This window comes from Lepidothrix coronata, unplaced genomic scaffold (assembly GCF_001604755.1).
Source record: "Lepidothrix coronata isolate B3197 unplaced genomic scaffold, Lepidothrix_coronata-1.0 Scaffold19, whole genome shotgun sequence".
NCBI lineage: Eukaryota > Metazoa > Chordata > Aves > Passeriformes > Pipridae > Lepidothrix > Lepidothrix coronata.
Window position 1 is genome coordinate 6,982,808 of NW_016690199.1, and position 26,340 is coordinate 7,009,147.

Sequence of the window (26,340 nt, forward strand, 5' to 3'; positions counted from 1 at the left end):
AGCTAATGTAAGTTCAAAATCCTGCGTATGGAGATGTGTGATCTGTGCAGTACACCTCAAAATTACTAAGCTACAATTCATGTTCCTGCAGTATCTTAAAGTGTACTTCAAACTCTAATGGTCTAATTTGCTAAACATTTTAATTGTTTTCACTATAACAAATATAATAATGACTGGGAGATAGGGTAAGTGTTTAAGTAGTAATCTGAAACAAGTGGACATTTCTCTCCGACCACTGGATTTAGAGAACAAAAAAACCTGAGACACCCTCTGAACACAAGGCAGTTGGGTCATTCTGGCCATGCAGACTGTATCTGAGATCTGAACTCAATACAGATAAAGTTGCTGCAGTGCAGTGGCTCTCCAGCCTTCCCACCAGAGGTTCACTGCCAGCTTTGCTCATGACCACATTTCTCATTGGAAGCCTTATTTCTCCCTGTGACGCCTTCTGGGACTTCCTTTTCAAAGTCTACTTCCCTCTGCAACCAAACTTGCAGCACAGCTGGTGTCATCATCGTACACTCTCCTTCCTCCCAGAGCACTGAAGAACTTCCTCAGCAATGCAGCAAGACCTCATAGAGAAAATACAGTATTTAGCCACTTGATCACACAAGAGCAGCTCCACAGGGACTTTACATCCAGATAGGTGCTTTTAATCCTCAGTGACATGCAGATGCTTGAATACGTTATAGCAGATATTTAGAATAATAGCAGTCACACTTTCATATATAATATGGAGGTGCCACAATGACTATGTCCATTTCCTGGCATCCCTTGAAAAACCAACCCATGCACACAGTGGTCAGAAGTTCTCAATTTGCATTCACTCCTGGTTGCCTACTTGTCCAGAGACCTACACAACAATGCTGCCCTTGCCCCAGTCAGCCTGAAGTGAAGTCCAGTTCCCAGAGGAGCTGCTATTTTTTGGTCTCCTGCTCAGCTTGCTCAGCTTGCCTGTTTACATTGAAGATCTGCCTTTGGTGCTGGGGTTTGGCTGCACTGCAAAAGGGAGATGAGCCTTTTGCACTGAGCATCTGCTGCAGGTGCCTGGCCATCACCTTTCTCCACTCTTAAACTCCAGCATCTAAAGAGTTTAATATTAAATAATTAGAAGAAAATAGTAAAAATACAAAGCTCCCTTCAGAAGCAGCTCTCGTAAAGACTGACGCTGTTAAAAAAAGTCATGACATACCTGCAAGACAAATACCTTATTTTATAGAGCAGTAAATGGAAATACTGATAACCTACAATGTTATCAAGAGTAAGATGAACACCAGTTTACCTCCATAAGAAAAAGGATCAAGAATTACTCTTCTTTCTGCTAGGAATAAGACACTAATTTTGAATTCTCCCTTATTACACAGGCATACCCACTGGGAATTGATTGACATGTCCAGTATCTGCTGCAGACAGGTCAGCTGGAAACCAGAGTTTATGAGGCATCCAGGTCTCACACTAAGCCAGAACTTTGGCAGATGAGTTGCTAAATTTGGGAACACGCACGCAATCCTGGCATGACCAGAGAAACTTGCATAACCTTCTGTCACCCCTCAGTGCTCTCGAGCACGGGAGAAGTGAGTAGAAATACAAAAAATAAATACAGTATGCAAAATGTTAAAGCAGCAGAACAGATGTTCCACCTGGGCCTGACTGTCAGTCCAGAACAACTCAGTCCTCAGCACTGCCGGCGAAAGTCCGTGGAGAGCCCTGACCCCTCGGTGTCCGCCGCGACGCTGAAATAGCACATCTGCCAATCAGCGGAGATTTGGGGCCAGCAGAGCAACCACAGATTGATGCCCTTGTAAGCTGGCACATCTGCTTAGTTTATGCTGCTGAGATTTTCAAACTATGTGGTGTTGTTAATTTTAACCCATCACTCTTCTGGCAGGTTTTGCAAACTGAAGCATAAGAATTGAAATGACTATAAGGGGAACTTCAGTCACCAGTATCTCAACTCAGCATCTTAAAACATGCTTAAAGAGATCTGCTTTGCAAAAGGCACTTCACAGAGGAAGTGGTGTGATTAAGAGAAGTGCCACTGCTGCTGGGCAGCCAGACTCCCAGAGCCATGCCATGATCTGGGAACCTTTCCCTTCCAATTTCCAACAAGGCAGTGTCACTGCTGTCTCCTAATGGAGAAACTCTACTGCTCCATTAATGCTTTGATTCACACAGCATTTCTTTCTGCAGTGAAGTATGGTTCACTTTCAGATTTTGCATACTACCTTGAAGATATATTTTGGGAGTTCCTAAAAATAAACACCAAGTAAATGTTTAGAAGTTCCTAAAAATTAGTCAAGTAAATGTCCTGGAGAAACACTATGAACTCAATTAATCAAAAACAATAAAAAAGCAACTTGACTGGATCAGGTTGCTATTAATACAAACTATTTCTCTTTACCCTTAAATGACAGAAATAAAAACGAGAAGTAACTAATCTGGTAAAATACACATTATGCAAAACCTGAAACTGGACTGTCAAGTGAAAATACATGGCTGAAAGCTCTCACTCATGGGCTTTGAAAAGGCTTTGAAAGATCATAATCATAACTAATGACCAGGAGAGGCAGACTCGTAAATAAATAGACAAAATCAGCATAAAGGTCTTTCATTAAAGCTGGCATCGCTTTGCCTTGGTTTCCCTTCAATCCCAGAAGAAATGCAAATAAACCTGTGAGAACTCCCCTGGAGCTGATGGAGGCAGACCAGGAATGAAGGACTCTCGCTTCATCAAGTCAGCTTCTCCCTCACTGCCAGGGGATGCATATTAATGTACCATTGCCATAAAAACTTAATTACCATTTTATACAATTATAAATTATTCTACAAGGCTATAACCAAAACACAGACCTTCTATGTTTATCACAATACGTGCTCTCCTTCCCATCCAGTCACATTAACTCTGGTCAACAAATTCCCTGTCAGTGTGCATGGTCCCCAGATACTTACGTGCCTGCCATCGAGGGGGACCTGGTCAGGCAATCCCACAGGAGTACACACTCAAATCCGGCACGTGTGCCTAAATCCAAACAGTCTACTTCACCTGAGCAGAAGACAAATTTGGCAGGGAGACAAGCCAGGAGTCTCTATGAAGGCTTATAACCAAAACAGGAAAGGGAAGCACTACTGAGAGAGCAGAAGGGCAGGAAGTAACACTTATACAAGAAGGGGCGGGGAAGGGACTTTAAAGAAGTAATGTATTATTTCTTATAACCGCTTTACTGAACAAAAGTAGAAACAATATAGATTAAGATTAGATGTGCCGCCATTGCCTCATTGGAGGCACAGATATTAAAAACTTTAAATGCTTATTTTCTCAAGGAACAGGTTCGCTGTCCAGGCAAAAGCAAAAGCAAACAAAGCTCAGACCCAGAAAAAAATTGCTGTTATTCATTTATGGCATGGGCGTTTACACAGTGCAGAACCAAACCCAGAGGCCCCAGTGGTATCAAGGGCCCCATTCCACCTTGTAGCCAACCCGGGATCCTGGTGGCTGGCTGGGGTCCAGCTCCAGCCCAAAACTTTTAACTGGCACAGCATGGTGCAAAATTTTATATTTCTCACCTACTTTGATGCCTTTTGCCCATCTGCCCAAACTTGACACGGAGTAGAGGCAAGCAGACACCAGGTAACTTCCCAAAGCACCCCACAAACTGCAGAGCTGCTCAGCTCTTGAAGAACTGCTGGAAACACAGCAAGAACCCATGATTTTACCACGGAGGCACACAGGCTTTCTCTTGGAGTCAGCACCAGATGCTCTGAAGTCTCCACTAATGAACGCAAAACCTGCAGAGCCCTGAGGAGACCAGTCCTCAGGAGATCACACAATTCCTGACATCCTTGCAGTGGTTGCAGAGTGCAACATACACTTGAATAGCCTTAGATCCCTGTTTAATACATCAAGAAGACAGGAGTGTAAGAAATAGGCTGAATTTGGCAAGGCACGCCAGATACATGAACCCTTCAGCGCAGTTTCTGCTGGGGAGCAAGGGCTGCGAACACTGTTCCATCTGAGCAGAGGAGCAGAGTGTTTTTCACCTTCACCGGTTTTCCTGTTACAAGAGATTACTTTCATGGTTCAACTGAAAGACCTACAGAAACTGTTGGTGAAATGGCACCTAGTAAAAACATGGGGGTGAAAATCTGGTTGCTCTCATGATTGGCAGTGCACGGCCCATTCAGATGTAGCGTCTGGTTCCTCTGCAGAAACTCTCTGTATGACTGAAGAGTTTCATTTTTCAACTGATGGGGAAGTTTAAAATCAACATGAAATAAAGTTCTTACTGACATTTAAGCACATATTTTTCTGCTGTGATTTTTTGCTCTATTTTTTTTTCTGTTTAATGAAGCATTTTATTATCATATTCCTAGGATTTCTATTTGTTGCATTTTCCTGCTTTGAGATCTGTGTGCATTTTGGGCACTACTTTGTTTTACTCGAAAAATCCTGCTTTTCATGAATTTAAAATCTGACATCATTTGGATCAAGTGGCATTTTCTCTGTAGAGCTCACACACTGCTTAGGCTATTATTGTAGAGTTTGTCAGTGCAAATACTACTTTACTGCACATATTAGAAAAGGACATAACCTGAAAAACGCATCTCCAAATAAGTATGGACACAAATCACTAATTGCCCAGATCAGCCACACTGTCTCCACTGTTCTAGACAGAAGGATACAGGAAGATGGACTAAGCAAAGATCTGAGGAGCCTTTTTATTCCTCTGATGTCTTGTGTCCGAGATAGATACGGTCACTGATTTGGGGGGAAGGAGACAGCACTTAGTAGTCAGAATAGTCTTCCTGCTAAACCAAGCGGATATGATTCTCCTTACTCACAAACATCAGCTACAATAATATCAGCTAGAAAAGCCTGGTTTTAAAGATTTGTTTCTCCTGAACACAAACACCTTTGAGCACACCTGAAAACTCCCAGCCTCCCCCCAGCTCCTGCTAGCACCGCGCATGCCAAAAGTACAGCAAAGAGCACTACTGACACATCCAATGTCACCCTAGGAAATAGTGACAGTGAGTAGGACAAAGCCCAGCATTGCCTCTCCGTGCCCCTTTGATAAGCCAAATTAATTTCATTAAGCACTGCAGCATACATTCCAGCAGAAGTGCCTCTAATCACCTCTTTGCATTGCTAAAATGCCTCCATGGCCCTGGACTAGAAAGGGAGCACTTAGAAGGAAAAGACTCTGTGACAAATGACACGTAAGACCGAGTAGCTGACTTCTATCCAGTCCTCACAAAGGACCATATGCTGGATAAACAGATTATTTCAGTCATGTGTTGAGATCTGTGTGAGCAGATCAGGATTCCTAAACACAGAAGCGAAGCTTTAGTTGCAATTAAATGAATATTCCCATAGGTTTCTGAGTAGCACGTCTGCTGGCCATGTACTAGACTTTCATGTTCCAAGGACACCCAAGTATTGTATTTGCTTTCTTTTGGAGAGTTTCATTACCAGATGAATTGTGATTTGTATAAGATAATAATGTCATATATTTTTCAATCCTTAGAGCTATTGGCTGAACCCAGAAAAGTGAGTGTCTCAGCCTCAAAATGACTCATCTCCAAACAAAAAACCCAGACAATTTTTAAGAATGAAATGAAGCACTGTGGAATGTGTTGTGCATACTATTAACCCCCCCCATCATAATATAAAACTGTACCCACCTAAGAGTTATTTGAGTAGACACGATTAAACCACTTTTTTCATAATACGCATTTCACACCTTCCAAATAACTTTATACATTTATATCTGTTGTTTTTAATTGTTTCTCTCCAAAAGCATCATATTATATTGCACAAATTTCAAAATTTGCAGATGGCAAGTCTTTCATTTACCGACCTCATGATTAAGAAATCTGAAAGTTCACACTGAAACTGTACACTCAAATTTCATAAACTACAACACGATTTCATGAATATATGCACAAATGCTATGCAACAGCATAAAAATATGCAGATAAATATATTCAGATTTGTAAATCTAATTTCACAGCTGTTAATAGTCTTTGAATGTAAGACATTTCCTCATACACAGAGATTTGCAACTGTTAAACATGCTGATGAGACAAAAAAATTCCTTTTCCTCAGAAAGTTTAACCCTGTACATTAATATATGCTATTGCTCTCTCAAATCTCTTTTTTTCCATGCTCTCCACTCCTTTGAAAGGAGTAAGAGAGATACCAGAGAGGAGAGCAGAATATACTTATTTAGTATTAGAAGAGTTAAAAATGTGCAGTGAGGTATGGTTCCTACTGCCACTTTGACAATTGTTCCTGTGCTGAAAATGAGAGTCTTCTTGAGACTATTACTTTAGAACGCAATCCCATCATGGTTGAGGTCCAAGGAAGTTTACTTGTGGACTTAAGAGGGACAAGATTTAACCTTGGTATAGATCCATTCAAGTAGTGATAAATAAACATATGGCAGGAAAAAAAAGTCTTTTAAAGTTATGAGTTCTGAGTTATGCAGAATTTGGGGAGCCCTATTTTTTCCTTCCAGGAAGCCCCTGGCTGTGAATTCACGCAGTGCCCTTTGCTAAGACAATTTCATCTCTAACCCTCACTCCACAGAGGGAACAGTCGGGACTCACCTGCTTTCAAGGGGATGGTTTTGGCTGATGCAAACAGCTTAGGTATTGCCTTAAGGAAATAACTGTATTGCAAAGAATTAACTCCATGGCTGCCTTCAATTTTCCTCTCTATAAACTGTGATGAGCAATGGGCAGTAAGCCCAGACCCCATGGTAAGCAGCATGGAACAAGTTATAGACCATATGGAGAGAAATAAACTGCCACTTCATACACAGGATATCTACAATGCTTTTTTGCTTGAGTCAGCTAATTGCACATCCGCAAATCAGCACATTTATAACAAATGGAGCATTATGATATCATGGGAAATCTATTTAATATGATCAAAGTCTGCCAGGAAAAGTCCCCCTGAAATTATGAAAGTACTTAAGAGTCCTGAGTGCTGGGGACATTTCACAGTCCTTATTAAACAAACATTTTCATGTTGTTTCATGGCAGCCAGTGGCACCAAGGACTGTATCTTCTAAGCCTTCATGCCAGCAATCTCACTGCAGCCACCAGCATCGGCATCTCCCTGCTGCAGAGAGAAGGCACCTCTGTACCTATGGTTAGAACCAGCCACACCACCCACAGCTCCTCCAGCAGGTAAAGATCAGTTACTGCTCCCACCAGTAGCCTCAGATGAGGTGTACTATGTCCTGTCTTTTCCAGAAGCTGAGAATTAGAGTGTTGTAAACCCTCTTCTGTACTGCAGATTTTAAGAGGTGTACTTAGCTTCTCCACATAACTTTCTTTTGATGTTAAAGCATAGCAATGCCCTTGATCTCAAGAGCCATTAGAAATGATCTGAGTGCCAATATAAACTTATTTGGGGTATCAGTTAAAAAACATTCTCGTATTTATGTCACCAAGCATATGCTGTCCTCCAACGTTGCTCCACAGCTGATGTGTTTTCACCTTCAGTTTGCATTTTTCCTTAGATTTTAGTAAACATTAAGATGAGTGGTTTCAGCAGCTGTAGGCAGTGGTCATTTCTACTGCAAACATTACTTTTTTTGTAGCTCTTGACTTATGGGGCGGTCATATAAATTTCTGGGGTTTGGATTTGAAACGAAAAACACTAACTTCACTATAGTCCCAAAGGGAAACAAGAAGCTTCTCACTCAAAGTTAGCCCTTGCTCATTTCTAGTACTAACCTTTGTTATTTAATGCTATCCATCGTTAAGTAACGTAATTCGAAAATCATGTTTTACTGAACAAATAAGATACTTGTATCATGAGACACCTCTACATCATGTTGTGGGCACCATAACCAGTGGAAGTGTTTCTATCATAAGCTTTTTAGAGGCACATGGGTGGGAGAGGTACAGCCTAGCAGGTGTGAAAATAAGGGGGGGGCGTTCTGATGTAAGGGATGCTGGAGTGAAGAAAACGCATGTAAACACAACTTAAGAGACTGGAGGGGAAGCAGCTGACCAAAAAATAACCAGAAATCACATTTAACTGTATTTTTATCACCTGCAGTTCTCTAAAGGCACGTGCTTGTCTGATGTTCAGGTTGCCAGCCTGAGATCATTTGATATTAATTGGGAAAACACTTTCCAAGACAGCAATACCATCCCTTAGATGGTATTGCTGTGCAGGTTCTAGAAGGATGAGGACTAAGTTCACACCAAGATGAAGAATGCCTGGCCTTGTTTCTGACCTTGTTTCTGATATTTATGCTTCTTGGAATAGGATGGGTTGGAAATAATAGCTTACTTAAAGGCACAGGGAAACTTCAACTTACAGAAGGATCCCTGAAGGTGGAATGGGTACAGCCAGCAGTTTGTCATGTCAACTCGCCACATCTTTCACTGCCATGTAACACACAGTAGTGCATACACACAGGGGAGCTCTCTCCTTTGACAACAGTAATGCATCCATATTCCTTCCACATTTTTCACATCTTACAATAATCCCCTATAACATTTTACAGGACACTGACATAGTTTTGCGTGACTCAACACCTGCTCTACCCTTGCTGAAGGTGGTGGAAAGAGTCCCATTAGCAATTACCCATTCTAGCTGCAGCAGAAACTTATCTTTTATATCATCTGTGTCATCAGTCAGGCAGTAAAACGAGGTAAATTATACTGGGCTATTGGAATCCCATCTTAAATCCAATGTCTGCACTGATGGACAACGAATGTGGCCTTGGTATTTGCAGATATGCTTCATCTGGGAAGAATAACAAATCATTCTTGGGCACAAACAGGCTGCACAATTGAGTCACAGTGTCTATGTGTCTATTCAGATTAACTATCTTCATTCTGAACATTGCAGATCTGAGTGTCTGTAGCTTTCCATCACGGAAAAGGTAATGCCCTTTTCAAGATGGGTATAAAACAGCACCAAATGTAAATAAACTGTACTCAAAAATCTGTATTAGAGGCTATTACATGTGGTAATCAGTGTGGGAGGATGTCCCCTGAATTTCACAGGAAGAATAATTTTCAGATTACTTTTGGTAAAAATAAACACAAGGAGAGCTAGAGAATGGAGATGTGCAATATGCAAATCCTTTGTCCAAAACTAGTGACAATACTTACTGAAAAAAAAAAATTATCCTGGCAGCCCCTTCCATTCCTTTCTTCCCTCCTTCCCTTATTTCTTGGCAAAGATTTGTCCCCATTGCCTGGCAGATAAAAACATTTTCTGAGCGCCAAAACTGAAACAGGATCCCTGAGCACATTTGCGCACCAGACTTGTTTGTGTGCAATGTTTGTCAAATAAAGCCAGAAGTATTCTTGCTTTACTGTGATTTTGTACCCTTTTTCTCCTAGCAACCTTCCTTATCTCTTCTAAAATTATTTTCTTGACTTTGTTATGTACCTTGTAACTTTCCCATCGCCGTGCAGAGACACCACAGAGTGCCACTTCTCGGGAGTTATGCATCTACCAAACATCTGCAGGTTGGCAGCAAATGGCTGGTCAAACTGACCATGCCCTGCCTTTACTTCACAAAGGACTCCAGATCGAATCAATCTCCTCTCCATCCACTTGGTGAGTCTCACAAAACAGTCATTTTCTTCCTCTGTCAAACTAGACTGACACTTCTGAATCTGCTGGTCAGCTACTGGGAAGGTGGTAGAGAGAAGTAAAAGGATGGGCAGACAGAAAGGTGAAGTAACTGCATAAACCTTATTTCCTTAGGAAAGCAAACTAAAGAGAGGTTGATTGGGAAGGTCTCCCAAAGAATCATTGCTCACCTTCACCAGTGCCCTCACCAGCTTGTCCATCTGCAGCCGATGACCACCAAAGCCTCCACAACAGCATGCACAGTCCCCTTTCAAAATCAGTGTCAGGCTATTGCCAAACACAGTATCATTTTACTACTGATGTTGATAACTAATAGTATCCAGGACTAAACTTCTATTAAAAGCATGTTAGGCAGCACATTTTAGGCATTTTGGCTACAGCTATCCTGTTGCTGTTTTCATTAAACCTTATGAAAGCAATTCCCTGTAACAACAAAACCCGAAGGTACAAAAATGCTGGAACTCAATCACAAAGGATGCATTGGGACCAGCACAAAGAATGATCATCATCAGCCTCACAGGTTATGTCACAGGTTGCCATGAAATTACTCGTGTCTACAACATGCACAACACATTCTGTGACGACTTTCACAAGTCAGAGTTGACAAAGGTTCTTCCACATTTATTGCAGATGAGCTAGAGTCACTAGAACAATGGTCTCCAAAGAGTTTTGACCACACACCCCATCAGAAAAACTTTCACGCACCTCAACATATATTTCCTTATAAATTAGATACAAATACTACTGAAGTTTTAGTATCTTCTTCCTATACCTCAGTGGATTATGTCATACACACCTCACTAAGATGACAAATAATACAGATCCTTCTAAGCCGCAGAAGAAAGCAGGTCCAGGACTTTATGAAGCAGCATCCTTTATTTTTACTGAACCAGTGTCCAGCAGTGTGGAATATATCATGACTGAAAAACCACTGAGAAAAAGAAAATGATCAAATATCTAAGGCAAGGAAATTTTCCAGAACTGTATACTAGAAATTTAAAGTCCCTCTGCCAATCTGGAAAGTTCTAATAGTTTGAAGGGGTATGAAATGGGTTTTTCTCAAGTTAATGTTGATTAAGAATAAGGAACCAAATCAACATTAAATAACCATGAGAAATAGAAGTCTCTAAAAAGAACTCTATAAATTCCTTTGATTTCAAATCTACACTTGGTAAGCAGCAGCAAACAGTCACACCTCATACAGGTAAAAGTTTTTTAGCATTCCTGTATTCCCCATCTTGCCCTCTCCTTCATAGTGGGAATTACAGGCATTTTCCAAAAGTATAGCTTTCTAGTTGTCTGGCATTTTTTCACTGCCTAAAACTTGGAGGACTTTTGTCAGCATTTCAGACAGACTTGTCAAAAGATAACCCTTCCACCCAAAGCTTAACATATTAGTTTAGCCCTTGAGCCATTACACTGACTAGAAGTGTTCAAGAGCCTCTGTGTCAAGACGTGCTTTTCATAACAGCACCCTGGTTTTACTGTAACAACACCAGAATATTTTAACCTGTTCTTTTGCATAACTGATACAACGCCTCAGAAAAAAGAATTAAAAAGACAACCAAAAATCAGTCACAAGTCAACAAATTACAGAAAGGACAGGTAAGAGAAAGGATACAGAGAATGGGGAAAGTTTCAGGCGTAACTCAGCTTGCCTTTCCTATTAATGGCTTTCTGAACATTCCACAGCTCCACCATCTCCCAAGACAACAAATTCAGGACTGAAGTGAGGTGGTGGAGGATTTCTAGAAGGAGCAGCACACTACTCGCAGTGCATCTTTCTCTTGGCCAAAGTTAAGGCAGCCCAGTCTCCACAGTAATGCCAACAGCCACAGCCAGGTGGGATCGAAAGGCAAATTCCTCTTTCAAGTGCAGCAACCATTATTTCTCAGACCCAAAAAGAATATGGAAATCAGTATCCAAAGTTCCATTATGATTAAATCGTTAATTAAAAAAACCAAACCCAACACAACACTTTTGAAAGATTTAATTGCCATAGCTTCAGATGTCTTGCCCTACATCCATGCTGGCTTCTCTCTACACCCTGAAGAGCTAACCAAAATCTAAACTGATACAGAACCCTTCAGTCAGCTTATGGCAAGATACCTCACAGTGAACTTTATAACTGGTGTGTTATCAGCCGAGCAGCGTAACAGTGTTATTTGGTCTGCTGAAACCAACTCCCCGAACTGCAAACAGAATACAAACCGGGCAAAGCTCTCAATTGTCTCCTGGGCTGCACACTCAGTTTAGGCAGTTGCAGCTTAATGGATAAAAAACACTGACCTCTGAGAGCCTCAATCAAATCCAGCTTGTGTCCCCATGAAGGGCACTGGAACTGGGTTAAGCAGCATAAGTTTCAAAGAACCATTTTCCTAACACCTGTCTCCATTTTTTGCCATGAACCTTTCCTCTTCAATATTTCTGCCTTCCTTGCCTGTCTCATCTCTTTCTGCTTAGGCTGACTGGGTTCTAACATCCAAACAATAGTCCTTATTAATTTGATAACCCAACCACAGCTGTAAATCAGACCATGGATTTGGGGAATGCTTTTCTGAAATACATGATGTGAAAACAAAACTTCCCCGCCCCACTCTGACAGTGCAGTAGCCTGCACAGGGACTGGTTTTCAGCTTCCGGCTTGGCATTACACAGCTAGAGGACTCTATCATTTGCCTGCTTTTCCATCCCCCCCATCTTTTCTGGATACAGGAGTTTTGCTCTTCAAGACTGCTCCTGCCTGCCCCAGAATAAGAGAAAAGGGAAAACAGAATAAAGCAACAGGCATGAACTGGTGTGCCAGCACAGCCAGATGCCTCATTGCTCTCAGTCTCTCACTTCCACTGCCACTTAGAGTTGGGTTCACACCATTTTAAAAATGAGAATAAGAATAAAACATGCTGATACATCAGGTTTTCTATGTCTTGCTTTCTATGCAGGTTCTCTTGGTCTGTGCCATGCCTGAGGCAGCTACTGCTAGCCCTTAGGTTTATGGTGCTGTGCTCAGTGCTGCCATGCTCAGTGCTCAGCTCTGATTTTGGAGTCTCAAGGCACTGCAGTTTTTAACAGAACCCCCCCTAGTAAACAGGCAGAATACTTCTCACTCAGCAGCACACACATTCACACTCAGCAAACTGGCCCTGGGACCCACCATTCCCTCCTACATCAGTACCACACTTGCTTTGCTAGCTGGTGCTGAGTCAACTAAAAAAACCTTTGGATGAGCATAAGGTTCAGAAAAGACAGGGGTTTGTTGCAAATTCCATTTTACTGGTGCTATTCCAACTCTATTCTAAGTATCCTTTTAAGACAGGTTTTAGGGCTCAGTCTTTTCAAACTTAGCATCAGCCTGGGGCGATCTCAGTCACATATCAAAAATGAGACTCATGCTTTAAATGTATCTGTGCTTGTCTTAGACCAGAGACATTATGCAACATGGAGCTCAGTGGATCAAGCCTCTTTGCCCTGAGCAGCAGAAACCATGGACAGAGCTCTCTCTGCACAGGCAGGTGGAAATGGTGTGGTAACTTTGCTACGGCAACTTTTGCAACTCCAAAGAGGGGAGGCAGACCATGGTTTTATCAAGAGAAATTAAGAGTGCCTTCTTGATTTAGTTGGTTGCTTAAACCCACAAAAGGAAGTATGATGGAAACCCTTGGAGGTCTCTGGTAAATGAGTCTTCTCTGTCAGGATGGAAGCTTTCTGAAACCAAAGTATGCGGCCATAAGTCCCTATGTACAGCCATGACATCAAAGAGCCAGGAAGCAGAGGGCTGGCTGAATGGCTGGAGAGAATGACAGGGAGTTTGTAAAATTACATTTTCCTTCCCTTTTTCAGCTGTACATTTTATAAACATTTGCAATTCTATCATCCACTTCAGCTGTTACAAATAAGTACCATCACTTACATTTTGACATAACCCAGCTTGAGATAAGGTTTGTTTCCAGGTGCCAAACTAATACTATGGTGCTTCTCAAGCAAAATTATAGCTCTGTTTATAACTGTGAAGCTTTAATGAGCACCCAGCTCATTACAATAAAGCTTAACACAGTGTGCAATGAAGTGTGCCTTCAGAGACACTGCGTGGAGAGGTGCATGAGAGCCAGCACTGCAGGGCGAGGAGAGAGGAACGCCTCCTGCTGAGCAATGTTACTAGCAGATAACCAGGTAGGTAACACGGTATCTTCAGCCTGAGCTGCAGAGACTCACGCTTCAAAAACAGCAGATCTCCCCAGCTCATTTCTAAAGGTACTGGCCAACTTGGTAGCCATTTGTGACCCTCTCTGTGCCTCCTCTGTTCAAAAGCACAGAGAGCATCATTCGACCACGAGCCAGGATAGCCCACAGGACATACTTGTAATGAATCATATGAGCTAAACTATTATGTAAACTAAGAAACTGGTATATTTATGCATGATCTCCATATTAGACTTGTTTTACACACAAACAACAGTCAAAATTATTTCATCCTTCTCAATTGCAATGTTATGGTGCACATATGAGGACATTCTTATTCTGAAACAGAAAAGAGGAAATAGTATGCCTTCGTCTCTCAATTTATATCCAATAAGCAATGGAAAACCTAATTGAAAGTCATAAATTGATAGGTATGTCCTGCAGTAATGAAAACAAATTAAGGACAATTCTGTTACTTCAGTTTCATTTGTTTTTTTTAAGGGTAAGACTGGCATTTCTAAATATACTTCAGGTGCCACTCTAAAATCCAAGGGAGACTTGGCACCCAATATCCTCCATCTGAGCTTCTTTATTGGAGCAGTGTTTATGTTGGATGTGTGTTGGATGGTTTAATTCCAGCCTACTGAAGAACAGCCTCCAGGTCATAGATCTGCTGCAGCTAATTTGGCAGAAGCAGCACTGTCTCTTCAGAGAAGGGCAACATAAATCTGCGAATACAGCTTCTGTCTGGGATAATGAACAGCTTTAATTTTCTGTAGAATGACAGTCACTGAGCAAATGTAAAAAACCAAACCAAAACAAACAAAAAAAACCCACCAAAGAGCCACGGTAGCAAAGCAGAGATCCTCCAACACACAGAAAACCTCCAGAACTTCAGCTTCCCTGAGGTAGCGTGTCAGTGCTGTGCTGGGGGGCACAGGAGAAAGAGAGAAGAGACTTTTTTCACTGCAGCACTGAAAGCACTTTCAGCCATTTCAGGTTTCCACCTACCAATTCAATATGACAAGCTTTCCCCCCACAAGTTAAAAGCATGTTTCAGCACCTTGCAGGGGTGTTCAGGAGGTGGTTTCCTTTCCGAGGTAATCCTGGGAGAGGCAAAGCATTTGAGCAGTGCTTTGGGCAACCAGCTGAGGGAAGGCAGCAGGCAGACCCCTCCACACCATCCTCATATGGAGCAGGCAGCATATCCCAACCCATACCCCAGGGACCAACTGCAGACAGTTCCTTGGAGAAGGCAGCCCCAGACAAGCAAGAGATGCCTATTCAGTGCCCACCAGCGCCACAAGGCTTTGGGCATACTGTGTGCCCCAGGATGGGTTAGTGGATGGATGATAGAATACTATCTTTTGTGTTTTCCACGTACTTTAGGTTTGCTGGAGGGTACAGGCGAATGAGTTACTCACAGCCACCCTGATCCATGTGGTGGTCATTGTAGGGAAGGGGAAATGGGCAGGAAAGGAAACACAAGTGGTTATGCCATATGTTAACGAGACCATAAAACAGAGAAACCACACCCAAACCACCCACTGTCCATCTTTCCTAGGCACTGTTCTTCAGCATGCTTTTCTTTAAGGCAGAAAGATGTTTGTGACCTCCTGTCTACTGCTGGCACTCTCCTTCCACAGAAACAACTCGCTGAATTAAAGCGTATACAGTAGCTCATGCCTCTGTTAGCTTATTTGACTATTAATTACTCTAAGGAAAAATCCTGCAGTTCTGAAATCTGACAGTTTCCACTGGAGACTCACCAACTACTTATCCACCAAAAATCAAGATAACAAAAATAAAAAACATTATATAAAAATGAATTTCTTAAAAATGTATTAAAAAAATTTAAATACTTTCAAAGAATTAAAATAAAAGTGTTAAACCCAATGTCTAGTTTGAAGTAATTTTGAAGCTATTTCTGTAAGGCAATTTCAGTTTAGCAAGATGTGTAGTGCAGTGAAAGAGAAGCAATCAAAGACATTGTCAGAAAAACAAATGGAATGAACTGTAAATACCAATTACATCTTTCAGATATTCAAGATGGGCAACACTGGTTTCTTGGTCTTAAATGAAAGATTTATCGTTATGGAAATGATGCTAAATTCTACCTAAAGCAAATGGAAAAGGCAAAACCAATCTGGTCCCTCCAGTAGGGAACGATCCCAACGAGGACGGTCTCGGCAATTTTGCCTAGCAACAGTTACAGAAAACGGTTTCAAGGGATAGCACTGTATTTCTCTACCTTTATAAGCTTCTACAGCTTACAGTACTACTATAACTTAAACTGTCTCTGGGAACATACACTTATTGTGTTTGAACAGAACTAAACCAATGCACCCTCTCACGCAGGCCAGACCTGCGGCGAGCTGGGATTGCTGGGGGAGGTTTGCTTTGCAGCTCAGGCAGAGGTTGAATGGGTCGAGGGACAACCTCTTCTATCCATTTCCCTTTCTGCAGAAAGCAAAAATGCCCCACTCTGAAAAACAGCATTTGTAGGTTGCCACAGGATAAAACAAATCTCAAAACGATAAATCAAGCTTAACAAAGGGGTTTCTTCTTAACATGGCTAATGGCTCAGGTTCCTCTACAGACAAAGACACTGTTTGACCTACTGCTCTAATTAGAGGAGTAGTGATGTTGACATTTGTGTTGTATAAAGCAGACATGTTAACAGCCAGAGGGAAAGCTGTCAGTGCCTCTAAAGATCACAGCATTCATGGCGATGCACGATTCAGCCTTTAAATATTCAAATAATCAATTCAATGCTTAACTTCTTTTACTGATAATAAGAAACAACTCCCAAATCAGGAGAAAAAAAACCCCAACCAAAAACCAAAAAACCACAGTAAAAACCAATCCCAACTTCAGTCTGTTAATGTTGAAGGATTAACAGGCAACACATGAATCAGTTTTATTCAGCCGAGCATAGTACTTCCTTTCAGGTTGTATGTAATCTGGTTTTGCCATGAAGAAACACAAGCAGTTTATACTCTCTGGGCTTTTCACTTACCACGAAAATAAAAACAACCATCAAAGACTGTGGTTCGGACATTCATATGTGTCAAGTTCACCTAAGCATGACAACAGATACCACTGCTCATTTATGAATGAGTTTTAATTTAACTCTGATCTATTGCATCCCATTCCCTTGACATGAGCCGCACCACTGCTGCAGACAGGCACTTCATGTTTTACAGATCAAAACCCCTGCAGTAAATCCTCTCTGTGAGCACCCAAGTTCTCTAGAATGACAGCCAGTCCTCAGTGCTGTAGCTCCATTAGCTCCAAGCCCCTCGCAGATTTGTTCCCCAATATGTGATGTTCTCAAGCCCGCTTCCCAAGGCGAAGCTGAACATTAAGCACAACAGACTGACAGGAGGATTCGTACTGCAGTCCAAGACTGAAGTTCTCCATTTTCACCACCTGTACCCCAAGGAAAGAAGTCTCCTACAGGCATAGAGATAGAGAGAGGCTCAGTGTCACTCATCACACCCCACAACAGGATGCTGGCTCGACAGAAGCCATCCTGGACACTTTTAGAGCCTGTTTTGTAATTAATTTCTGTAAGTGGATAATTGACTCATTAAGCTGAATTAGAGCAATATGATAATGCAAAATCAAAAAATGTAACTGTTATTTATCTCACTGTTCAGTCCAGCCTTCAAAACCACTGCAATTCAATTGCTACTGCCAATGACTTCTGAAGGAAACAATTTAACCTGGCAGGCATCATGCTGTCTAAGCTTAAAAAAATTAAGAAAATACCCCTTCACAACAATATACATTTTGCTTATATGTAGATTGCACAAAATGCTTCCCAATCCTTTACTAATACTTTTAATTTTTTCCCCATCTTTTAAGACTGTTCCACTTTCCTTGCATGATATCCCATGTGGCCAGCACTGCTCTAAGGGAAGACACATGAAGATCATCTGTCTTCCCCATACAGCTGCAAACAAAGCACATAAACCTATATATATACATATATGAAAGGTAACGAGATGAACTTAAAATGCATTATGGTGAAGGGATCTGTGAGCCTGCAAACATGCTTGGAGGGTAGATTAGGAGACACACCTCTGAAAGGCAGCAGCGTTCTGGGTTGCTTCAGTAAAGAAAAATCTGTACCTTCTTTATTGCTAATCAAGAGAAATCAAGCTTGAAATGACTCTCGGATAAAGAAGATACGGAAACGGCCACAGTACACTACACATCCCAGCAGGGGAGGGAAAGTTAACTCCATGTCATTTGCTCTTCACTGCACAACTGGTGCTCTTCCCTATCGATCTCCACAGTAATTGTAAGTAGGTGAGCAAAGCCATTCCCAGGGCCAGGACAGTGCTTACCAGAAGCAGTTTTGCTGTTTACAATGCTTTGGGGAAAAAGATGGAGGCATGCAAAGAAAGGAAGGAGATTCTTCTCCCTCAAATTTCTTTTATACTGACAGAAATCCATTGATTTTGTAGGAGGTTTTTTTCCTCAATTGCAAGGACAAATTCCATTTCATTCCCCGAAATACCCTGCTCCAAAAATCAGACTGTTTAAGCATAATCTGGGGACTCTAGAGGCAGAAACAACAAACACCAGAGCCTAGGGTAGACATACACATGGCAGCAACAAGACACAAGGCCGCAGCAGATGGTTTGCAGTTAGCGCTGGCTGGGCAGAGAAGGGAGCTGAGGAGGGTGACACAGCAGGTACATCGGCACTAAAGGGGAGATGTGTCACTGGATAAGTGACACAGGAAGAGTGAGTTTAAAAACGCCAAGTTCCTACTGCTGTCCATGGAGTCCCTTGTCTGCTTGCAGAGAAAGGTCTCCTGAAGAACTGAGCTGACCATGTCTTTGGAGAAGGGGCCAAAAGCAACAACCACTCTGGAGCCAGTAGAAAGAAGATTTTGGTGGAAAACTGTGGATGAACATTGCAGGACACAACCTAAGGATGGTGTATACATCTTCCCTGAACATTACCAGGAAGCAGCCTGTGAAAGCCATGTAATGCCATCATGCATGGCTCAGTTAGGACATTTAGACAGCATTATGATGGTGTCCGAGACCCCCCTCTGACATGTCATCAATCAGATCTCTCATAGCAATAGCAGGCTCAGCACTAGCAAAGGAACAAGCTATATTTATCCTAGAACATTTGCAGCTCCTAATGGATGTAGAACATACTATGGTAAAAAGAAATAAACTCTATTTTCCAGCATTGCTGTTAGCACTTGCACAAGCCAAGTGTTATAGTACAGCACCTGAGTGAGAAAGCTTTGCAAATTCATTGAACAAATCTGTACTCTGTTTCCTCTTTATCTGTTTAGTGTGTGACTGGCACACAATTTCCAGGCATTACTATAATGTAATTTATTTCTCTAGACAATAGAAGGGAGCAGTAGGTTCCTCCAGAGCCAATATTGCTCCTGCTTTTAGGCTTGGCTAAATGAAACCGGTGCAGACTGGCAGCTGGCAGGCTCAGCCACAGAGCCTGCTGTGAATTACTGCTAACAAACACATTTGGGTTTATTAAGCCTTTCTTCTTCCTCCAAGTGTTATAGTCATGGCTCTGGAGTAATCACAGGCATTGTTTAGAAACATCCTGAGAAGGAGTGTTTGAAAAGCCCTCACAAGGTTCGCCTCAAAGCTACTTAGCTTAGGGATCTACTGGCTGCACCAGAGATGTATCTGCAGCCTACAGGGTCCAATGCTTCAAGAGGGATTAGCCTCAAGTCCACAGTCCCCAGCTGCTTCATCAAGGGTCTCCCCTTTCCCTGTCAGGATCCCAATCCTTCCTCCTTATCCTGGCAACACGTCTTCCCTGACAGAAATCAATGTTCAAATCCAGATTAATGTGCAGCAGCTCCTACTGTGTGTGCTTGCAGACCAGCTCAGCTATGAAGTGGGAACCACATATTAATGGAGACCTGCAGCTACGTGGAAAGGGGGTGGGGGGAACACAGACGAAGAAATAACTTCAGGGTTTCAGATCCATTTTTTATCTGGAGGACCTGGACTAGACCACAGCTTCCCCCTAACACCAGTCACATATATGAAGCAGTAATGTTCACAGCTCTCAGGATTCCCACTGAGAAATCTCTTAGGTCTCTTTAACTTCCAGTGTTCATAATGGGACTGTGCTCACAGTAATGGAAAGGGCTATGTAAAGGATACTACAGGAACCCACACCAGGAAGCCAGTGTTTTGACGGAATCGCACGCTCACAACCCACTACTGGGGTTCAGCGTCTGCCTGAGCAGAGCAAACAGGGCTAAGGAGGAGGGACTGGTGCTGGATGGGGTGCAGGGTGACAGCAACACGTGGCTTAAGTTTCAAGAGGCCTCCAAAGTCAGACAATAAAGTTTTGCATGTGCTGAGCCTGCCATGCCAAGAAGGGATGTTGCTTCACAGCTGCTGAAGCTGTGAGCCTACTGTCCTGTGAACAGATCTGCTTCTCCCATTGTCCTCCTGAAATTCCCGGCTTGGTTCACACCATGCTTAGTTAACATTTGAAGCTTTCCTTTTTTTCCCAAAAAAACAGTGCTGAACAATAATGCTTCCAATTAACCGGCAAATGAGATGACTGTGCTATTGGACCGAAGGCTATAAGGCATCCGTAAAGTCTCAAAAGGTACCAAACTAACGTAGAAGAGGAAAATATGTAATTGCAGGCTCATATATTATAGAGCCAAGGCAAATTACCTGCTGCTGATGTCTTTATAGCACTGATGCTGGGGGTGAAGGAGTGGTTGCCAAACGAAAACCCGCTCAGCCTTGGGAACCAACTGACGCTCCTATAGCCAGGAATCATGTTGTAGATGCTCAAAGCAGATGGAAATTGATGGCTGTAATCTCTGTGAGGAGGATGGTGGCTGCACTAAAGCACCCCTGCTAACCACCACACATGGCATGACCATCAATCTGACGTGTACTGTTAGCACGATTCAAGGTTGCAGACCATTGCTGGAGAAAGATGTAGAAAGTCCACAACAAGCAATTGCTGAGGGAAGCAGAGAGAGTGGATGGCAATTTTTCTCAGTTCACTGGATGAAGATATGACCCTTGAGCAGTTCTGAAGTTACCACCTGGTTATTAGAGGGACACACGTATGTTTCTGTTCCTATAGCTACAGAGTGTGGTTCTCAGCTGCCTGGCCCCAGCACCAGTGCAGCTGCTTTTCACAATGCCGGGTCACATAAAGCGAGAAGAGCAACAGCGGAGATGACCTTTAGTGTAGCACCAAAGGTATATTCTGAAGCGCCGTGTTTCCACTCAAATACTGTCCGGCTCAGTGAGAAATCATTCCCGTGAGACACTGACATTATGAAGAGTGATGGCTGGTGCTGTGTGGGGAGCACTGCATGCTCCATCCAGCTGCACGAGCAAGAGGAGCACACCCACGTGCCTTGCGGTCGGCACTGCCGGTTCAGGGGATCCAGGGCTACATTCGTTGCTCTGACTTTCTAGAAAGGACAGAATCAGGGCAACTAACTTTTCGCCATGTGCCGCATTTGCTGCCAGCAGATTTTCTAGCATGTGCACAGCCACAGCAGCAGCCAGATTTTGCTCACTCACCCTGCCTCCATGGATAAATAACCCAGCATATATCAAGATAAATTTATCTTGGGTGTAACCTCTGGAATGTCTTTATGGTAAGAACAGAATTATGTGGACCATAGTACAGATGAAACCGTGTCACCGGGGAAAATAATTTCAGATGTACTTCTCTCACAAGTAATAGCCACTAACTTTTCTAGAAGAAAAGTTGAGAATATTTTTTTAAATGCTAGTTTAAGAGAAAATAGAACACTGGTTTTAGGGAATAATTTTTCAAATGCTTGTAATGACGCGATGTTCTTCTGATACAAAGTTCACAAAGATAACCCCAGGCCAGAGAAGGTGGAGACTAACATATTGATTTCATTGAAGCAGACAGAGTATGCACCAATTGGAAAGCTGGCCTTACCCTTTCCCTTCTTCGAGTCAATAGCAGAATGGCATAATAAGAAAGCACTTTTTAAAATATCCACTGTGGTTGATACAGCTGAAAATATGTTCTAAAACAGCTCTGGTGACAAAGAGAGTGATAGAAAGTAGCCCTTACAATATATAATGAGTTACTTAAGATATATTAATCCTATAATGATTTACTGCAATTCTTAAATTAGAAACAAGCAGGAAAGAAACACTCAAAGAACCATAATAAGACACACAATTATGTTTGTGTTCCTTCATCTTGGTGTTGGTAGGCACTGCTGCAGTGCGCTCTTTATTGTAAGAGGGTGGTTTGTCTTTTAGCCCAAGCCAGCAGTGGTGGCACATTCTGCTTTCAACAATGGTCCTGAAAGATTGCTTTGCTTTTAAAAAGGAATATGAAAGAACTAGAGAAGGCCAAATGAGCTTGTCCTGAGCACGGCTTTGTAGTGAAAATTTGCCCTCTGATTCCACTGAGATGCTATGGTTGAACCTCCTCCAGTGTCATCCTCCACAGAACGGTCCCACTTCCAGGGCTCAATAATCTTACTTTCCATGTCCAGAGCCAGGTGCAGCATCAAACCCAATGCATTATTCAGCTACCAGATTTCACTGCAGATTTGGCAGTTTGTTAAGGTACAAACGTTATTCAGCTCACATTATTGCTTAGGAATCATTTGCCTATTCATAGCACATAATTTACATTTTCTGGAGTTTTCCAGCAAGGTCATTCTACGCATGGCAGATATAAACAGTGCTATAGTAGATATAAACACATATTGAAAAGTCATCAGTTCTTGTTTTATTTTTGCAGATCAGAGGGTGCATTTCAGGACAACATGAAAGAGATGTGCAATTTTTTATCCCTTGTAGTAGTCTCAAAGTGTGAATAACCATTCTTTAAATCTAATGGCAAACTCTATCCAGCAACGAAGACATCTCTCCTGCATGAGGCACTTCTGAGGATTTTGCAAGATATCCCCAACCATGTCTTTCCTGTAGGCAGCTCTTCTTCTCTGATATCCTTTTGCCCACTTCATACATTCATTTTGCATCCACCTCACACACCCACACCAAATTCAGTGTCTCAACCTGCACCTCAATCATATTACAGTCAACAGAAAGGCTCTCCCGCTCTCCCAAACCAAGGGATAATGGTAGTTTTCATCAAGCTAAATTTAAGTAGAAATTTTAGATATAAAGCAACAAACAAAACATCCAGAAAGAAAATCACAGTAGTGCAGCATCATTGTGAGATGCGAAGACCAGCCCTAAACTGCAAAAAACTATTACTGTAGAGGTCATGAGCCATTTTTACCAAGGAGAAAGTAAAATTTACACAATGCTACAAAAAAATCCAGCTCCTCCTGTGAAAGCTTAAGTCTTTTAATATATGCTGTCCTCTCTGTGTGGGCTCCTCTGCCACTCTGTGTATGGGTCTGTCACTGCCTCAAATACCATCAGAGCATCCCATCCTTCTAATGGAGCAGGAACTCTACCACCAGCCATCTTCCAAGGTATGAAACCTTTCCAAGTGCCTGATGGCCTTCTGGAGCTTTTCTTTGTAGCTGACTAGAGTGAAAACAACTTCTGCACACACAGCCTCAGTTTTTCAATTTTGTTTAATTTAAACTGGGACCAGCCCACAACACCCTGGTAGCGTTTTCCAGAAACAGGGAAGAGAACAGAGAAGAGAATCATTCCCCCTCTCCCAAATGCACCCTCATCCATCAAACAGGACTCCTTGCTGTTGACACGTCTCAGGGACACAGTATGGGAACACTTTCAATTATTTGCCTCTTGGCTGATGTGCTACAGTCTTTGCTTGGGAAAAGCAGGTAAAGAAGCATGGGAGGAAACGTTGTTTGTGGTAGTTCTTGGCACGTCTGTTTTACTGAGTGTTGTTTTTTTGTTTTGTTTTGTTTTAATGAGTCTCTTTTGTCTTGCTGTCAGCTCCAAAGTGAGTCTGCCTGCACAGAAAGCTCAAACTTTCCATTGCACAGAGACATGAGACTACACCACCCAAGACTAAACGCTACATGTGGTTATTTCTGGGTGGTGATGCCAGAAAACTCACCCAAAGCCTGCAAAGGTGAGCAGCAAAGCCAGAATCAGATAACACAGTTCCTCCTCTGCTCATCCTTTTCAATCAAACCACTACATCTGTAGGAAACCTCACCCCAAGCCCTAGACAGCTACATATGGCAGAAGAAGGGAAAAAGAAGAATAAAAGTACTAACAGGAGACAACTACGATGTCTGAACTTCTACTGTCTGCATGCTGTAATTCCTAACGAGGCTCCCCCACAAAAAAGAAAAGCCTTTTTAATGATGCTGAGGATTATACCCCAGTCAAACCTGACACAAAAAAAAGTTTATTCAGAAACTCTGATTTACTTCTTGGGGATTAATGACACTTGAAAGCAGAACAAACCATCACACTACAATAAAGAAGCATAAAGAGAAATCAGCACATAATGGTGATTTATTTCTCTTACAGAAAAATTGAACTATTATGGATGAACAAAATGAAAACCATCATTTTTGGTTATAGTAAACCTCTTATTTCAAATTAATCCACTAAGTAAGCATTGTGTTGCAATTTGGGATACTTAAAAAACTTTCTAATAAAAGCAAAAGCTACTTTCATAGGGGGACTGAAGAGTGTGATTTCACAACCCCTGCAGAAGCCGCCTTGAGTCTGCGCTGCAGATCCCTGTCCTGGCCAACTCTCTTCTCTGGAAGTGAGAAATTCATGCAGAGGTGCAGCGAGCTGGGGTGCACTGCCTGGGGCACCACCTCCCTCCCCACTGCCCAGGCTCCTTCCGAGCCCACATCCATTTCCAAGTGGGCCCGCAGGTTGTTCTTGCAAAAGCAATAAGTGCACAGGTAGATTTGTATCACTGATATTCATTATGATTTAAATCGGTAAGATGAATTAATATAGGGTTTCCTGCACTATCTCCACTTTGGTTTGCATTTGTGGTTTTTTAAGATGTTTTCCTAAAGGAAACTCTTACTGGATAGAAGAAACTTGGTGCTTACTCATGTGATCATGAGAATACAGTATTCAGTATCAAAACACAATAAGCAATTACACAGACTAACCATACTTTTATTCAGAATTTTAATTTTTACATTAACTCAGGTAAAAAATTAGTTATGTACATTTCTCATTTCATAGACTTTTTCTTTGGTTTTGATTTGCCAGACTGTGTAGTGATGGAAATTGGAATTCTAACTGACGGTAAGAATAAGCTTACATAACTGCCTAAGTTCCATATAAATATTAACTTTAAAAATATTACAAGATAAATATAAAATATCCTCTGCCATAATACTGAGCTGACAGACTTTAAGCTTGGTCTCCTCCACAGCTTTAGCACTAGCAGATTACATTTTTATTCATAATTCCATTCATAATTAGAACACGGAGGGGGAGAGAAAGTAAACCCAAAAACTTTATGCTCGTTCTACTCAGTCTCCAAATTTTGAATTTACATTATTCAGCTGGTCCAGGAGAACTAACAGGAGTGAATGCAGTCCTCTCCATACTTCTGCAGGAAGAGGCTACAGTGGTTTAACACCACTTTCTGACTTCCACCTTTTCTATAAGCAGACATTCTTTTTAACTTCAAGAGCCAGCATGAAGAACTGACTAAAATATTCTTAAATGAAAGCAGATTTTAACAATTCTTTTTTAGAGATATAAAACAAGCAAAGAAAAACCTTCATCCAGCCAAGCAATGAGCTGTGGCACACACTGAAAAGGTTCTGAGACTAAAAAATATAAATTAGTTATATATTACCTTTTGTATATTTATGGTTTATCAAACATAAAACCCAACCCCAAAATCCCTCTGCTAGGCTGCCTTCTTGCAGTGGTCCTCCACCCTGGGTGAATTTCCATATTACTTAGTTTTAATAATAGCACATGTTTGATAATAGCTTTCTTTCTTGGTTCAGAATGAGACCTATATATTAATTCATTTCCATAATTCACAATTAACAAAGGTACTGATTTCCAATTTTGTTCATGATTTTCTACCTCATGCTGCTTCTAATAAAGTAGAACCTTCTCCCAGTCTCTGAAGCTGCTTGGCCATGCTTTGACAAGTAGCTAAAAAATGTATCTCAACATCTACAACAAGACTTCAAGGAGAAATCTCTCACACCTCCCATGTTTTCCAAAAAGTGTTCAGAATAATGATCACATAATCAGATCCACTGAAGGCAGAAAATAATCTAATAATGGCTTTCTTGGCCTCCAATTTTCCCAATACCTGTTTTTCCTGCTGTGTTTCATATTTCAAACTCCTTTTTAAATAAAGAACGCTGCTGTTTGCTTAAAGTCATCATTTTAACCAAGCCTGCTGATATGCCATGAATAATACCCCACTAACAGAGACACCATGATAAATACCAATAATTACAAATACAGTATTCAAGATCAATTTTAATCTCCAGTTAACTCCATTACCTTCTCTATTTGTTTCACATTTAAATGCCTTCTTTAAATGCCTACTCATTTTTTATCCATTTATAATAAATCCTGAGA

General features: G+C 41.7%; 1 protein-coding gene across 6 annotated transcripts in view; it reads right to left on the reverse strand.

The window, feature by feature from the left end:
• EVL (Enah/Vasp-like) overlaps positions 1-26,340 on the reverse strand; it is a 126,877-nt gene that overhangs the window by 76,518 nt on the left and 24,019 nt on the right. Inside the window, exon 1 of one of the 6 annotated variants that reach the window (XM_017807632.1) lies at positions 2,950-3,106. The exons of the other annotated variants lie outside the window; for them this stretch is intronic. Within the exon in view, the coding sequence (XP_017663121.1) occupies positions 2,950-2,960 (11 nt within the window). The 5' untranslated portion in view covers positions 2,961-3,106. Of the gene's footprint in view, positions 1-2,949; positions 3,107-26,340 lie in introns of those variants that run through there. 6 annotated transcript variants of the gene reach the window in all.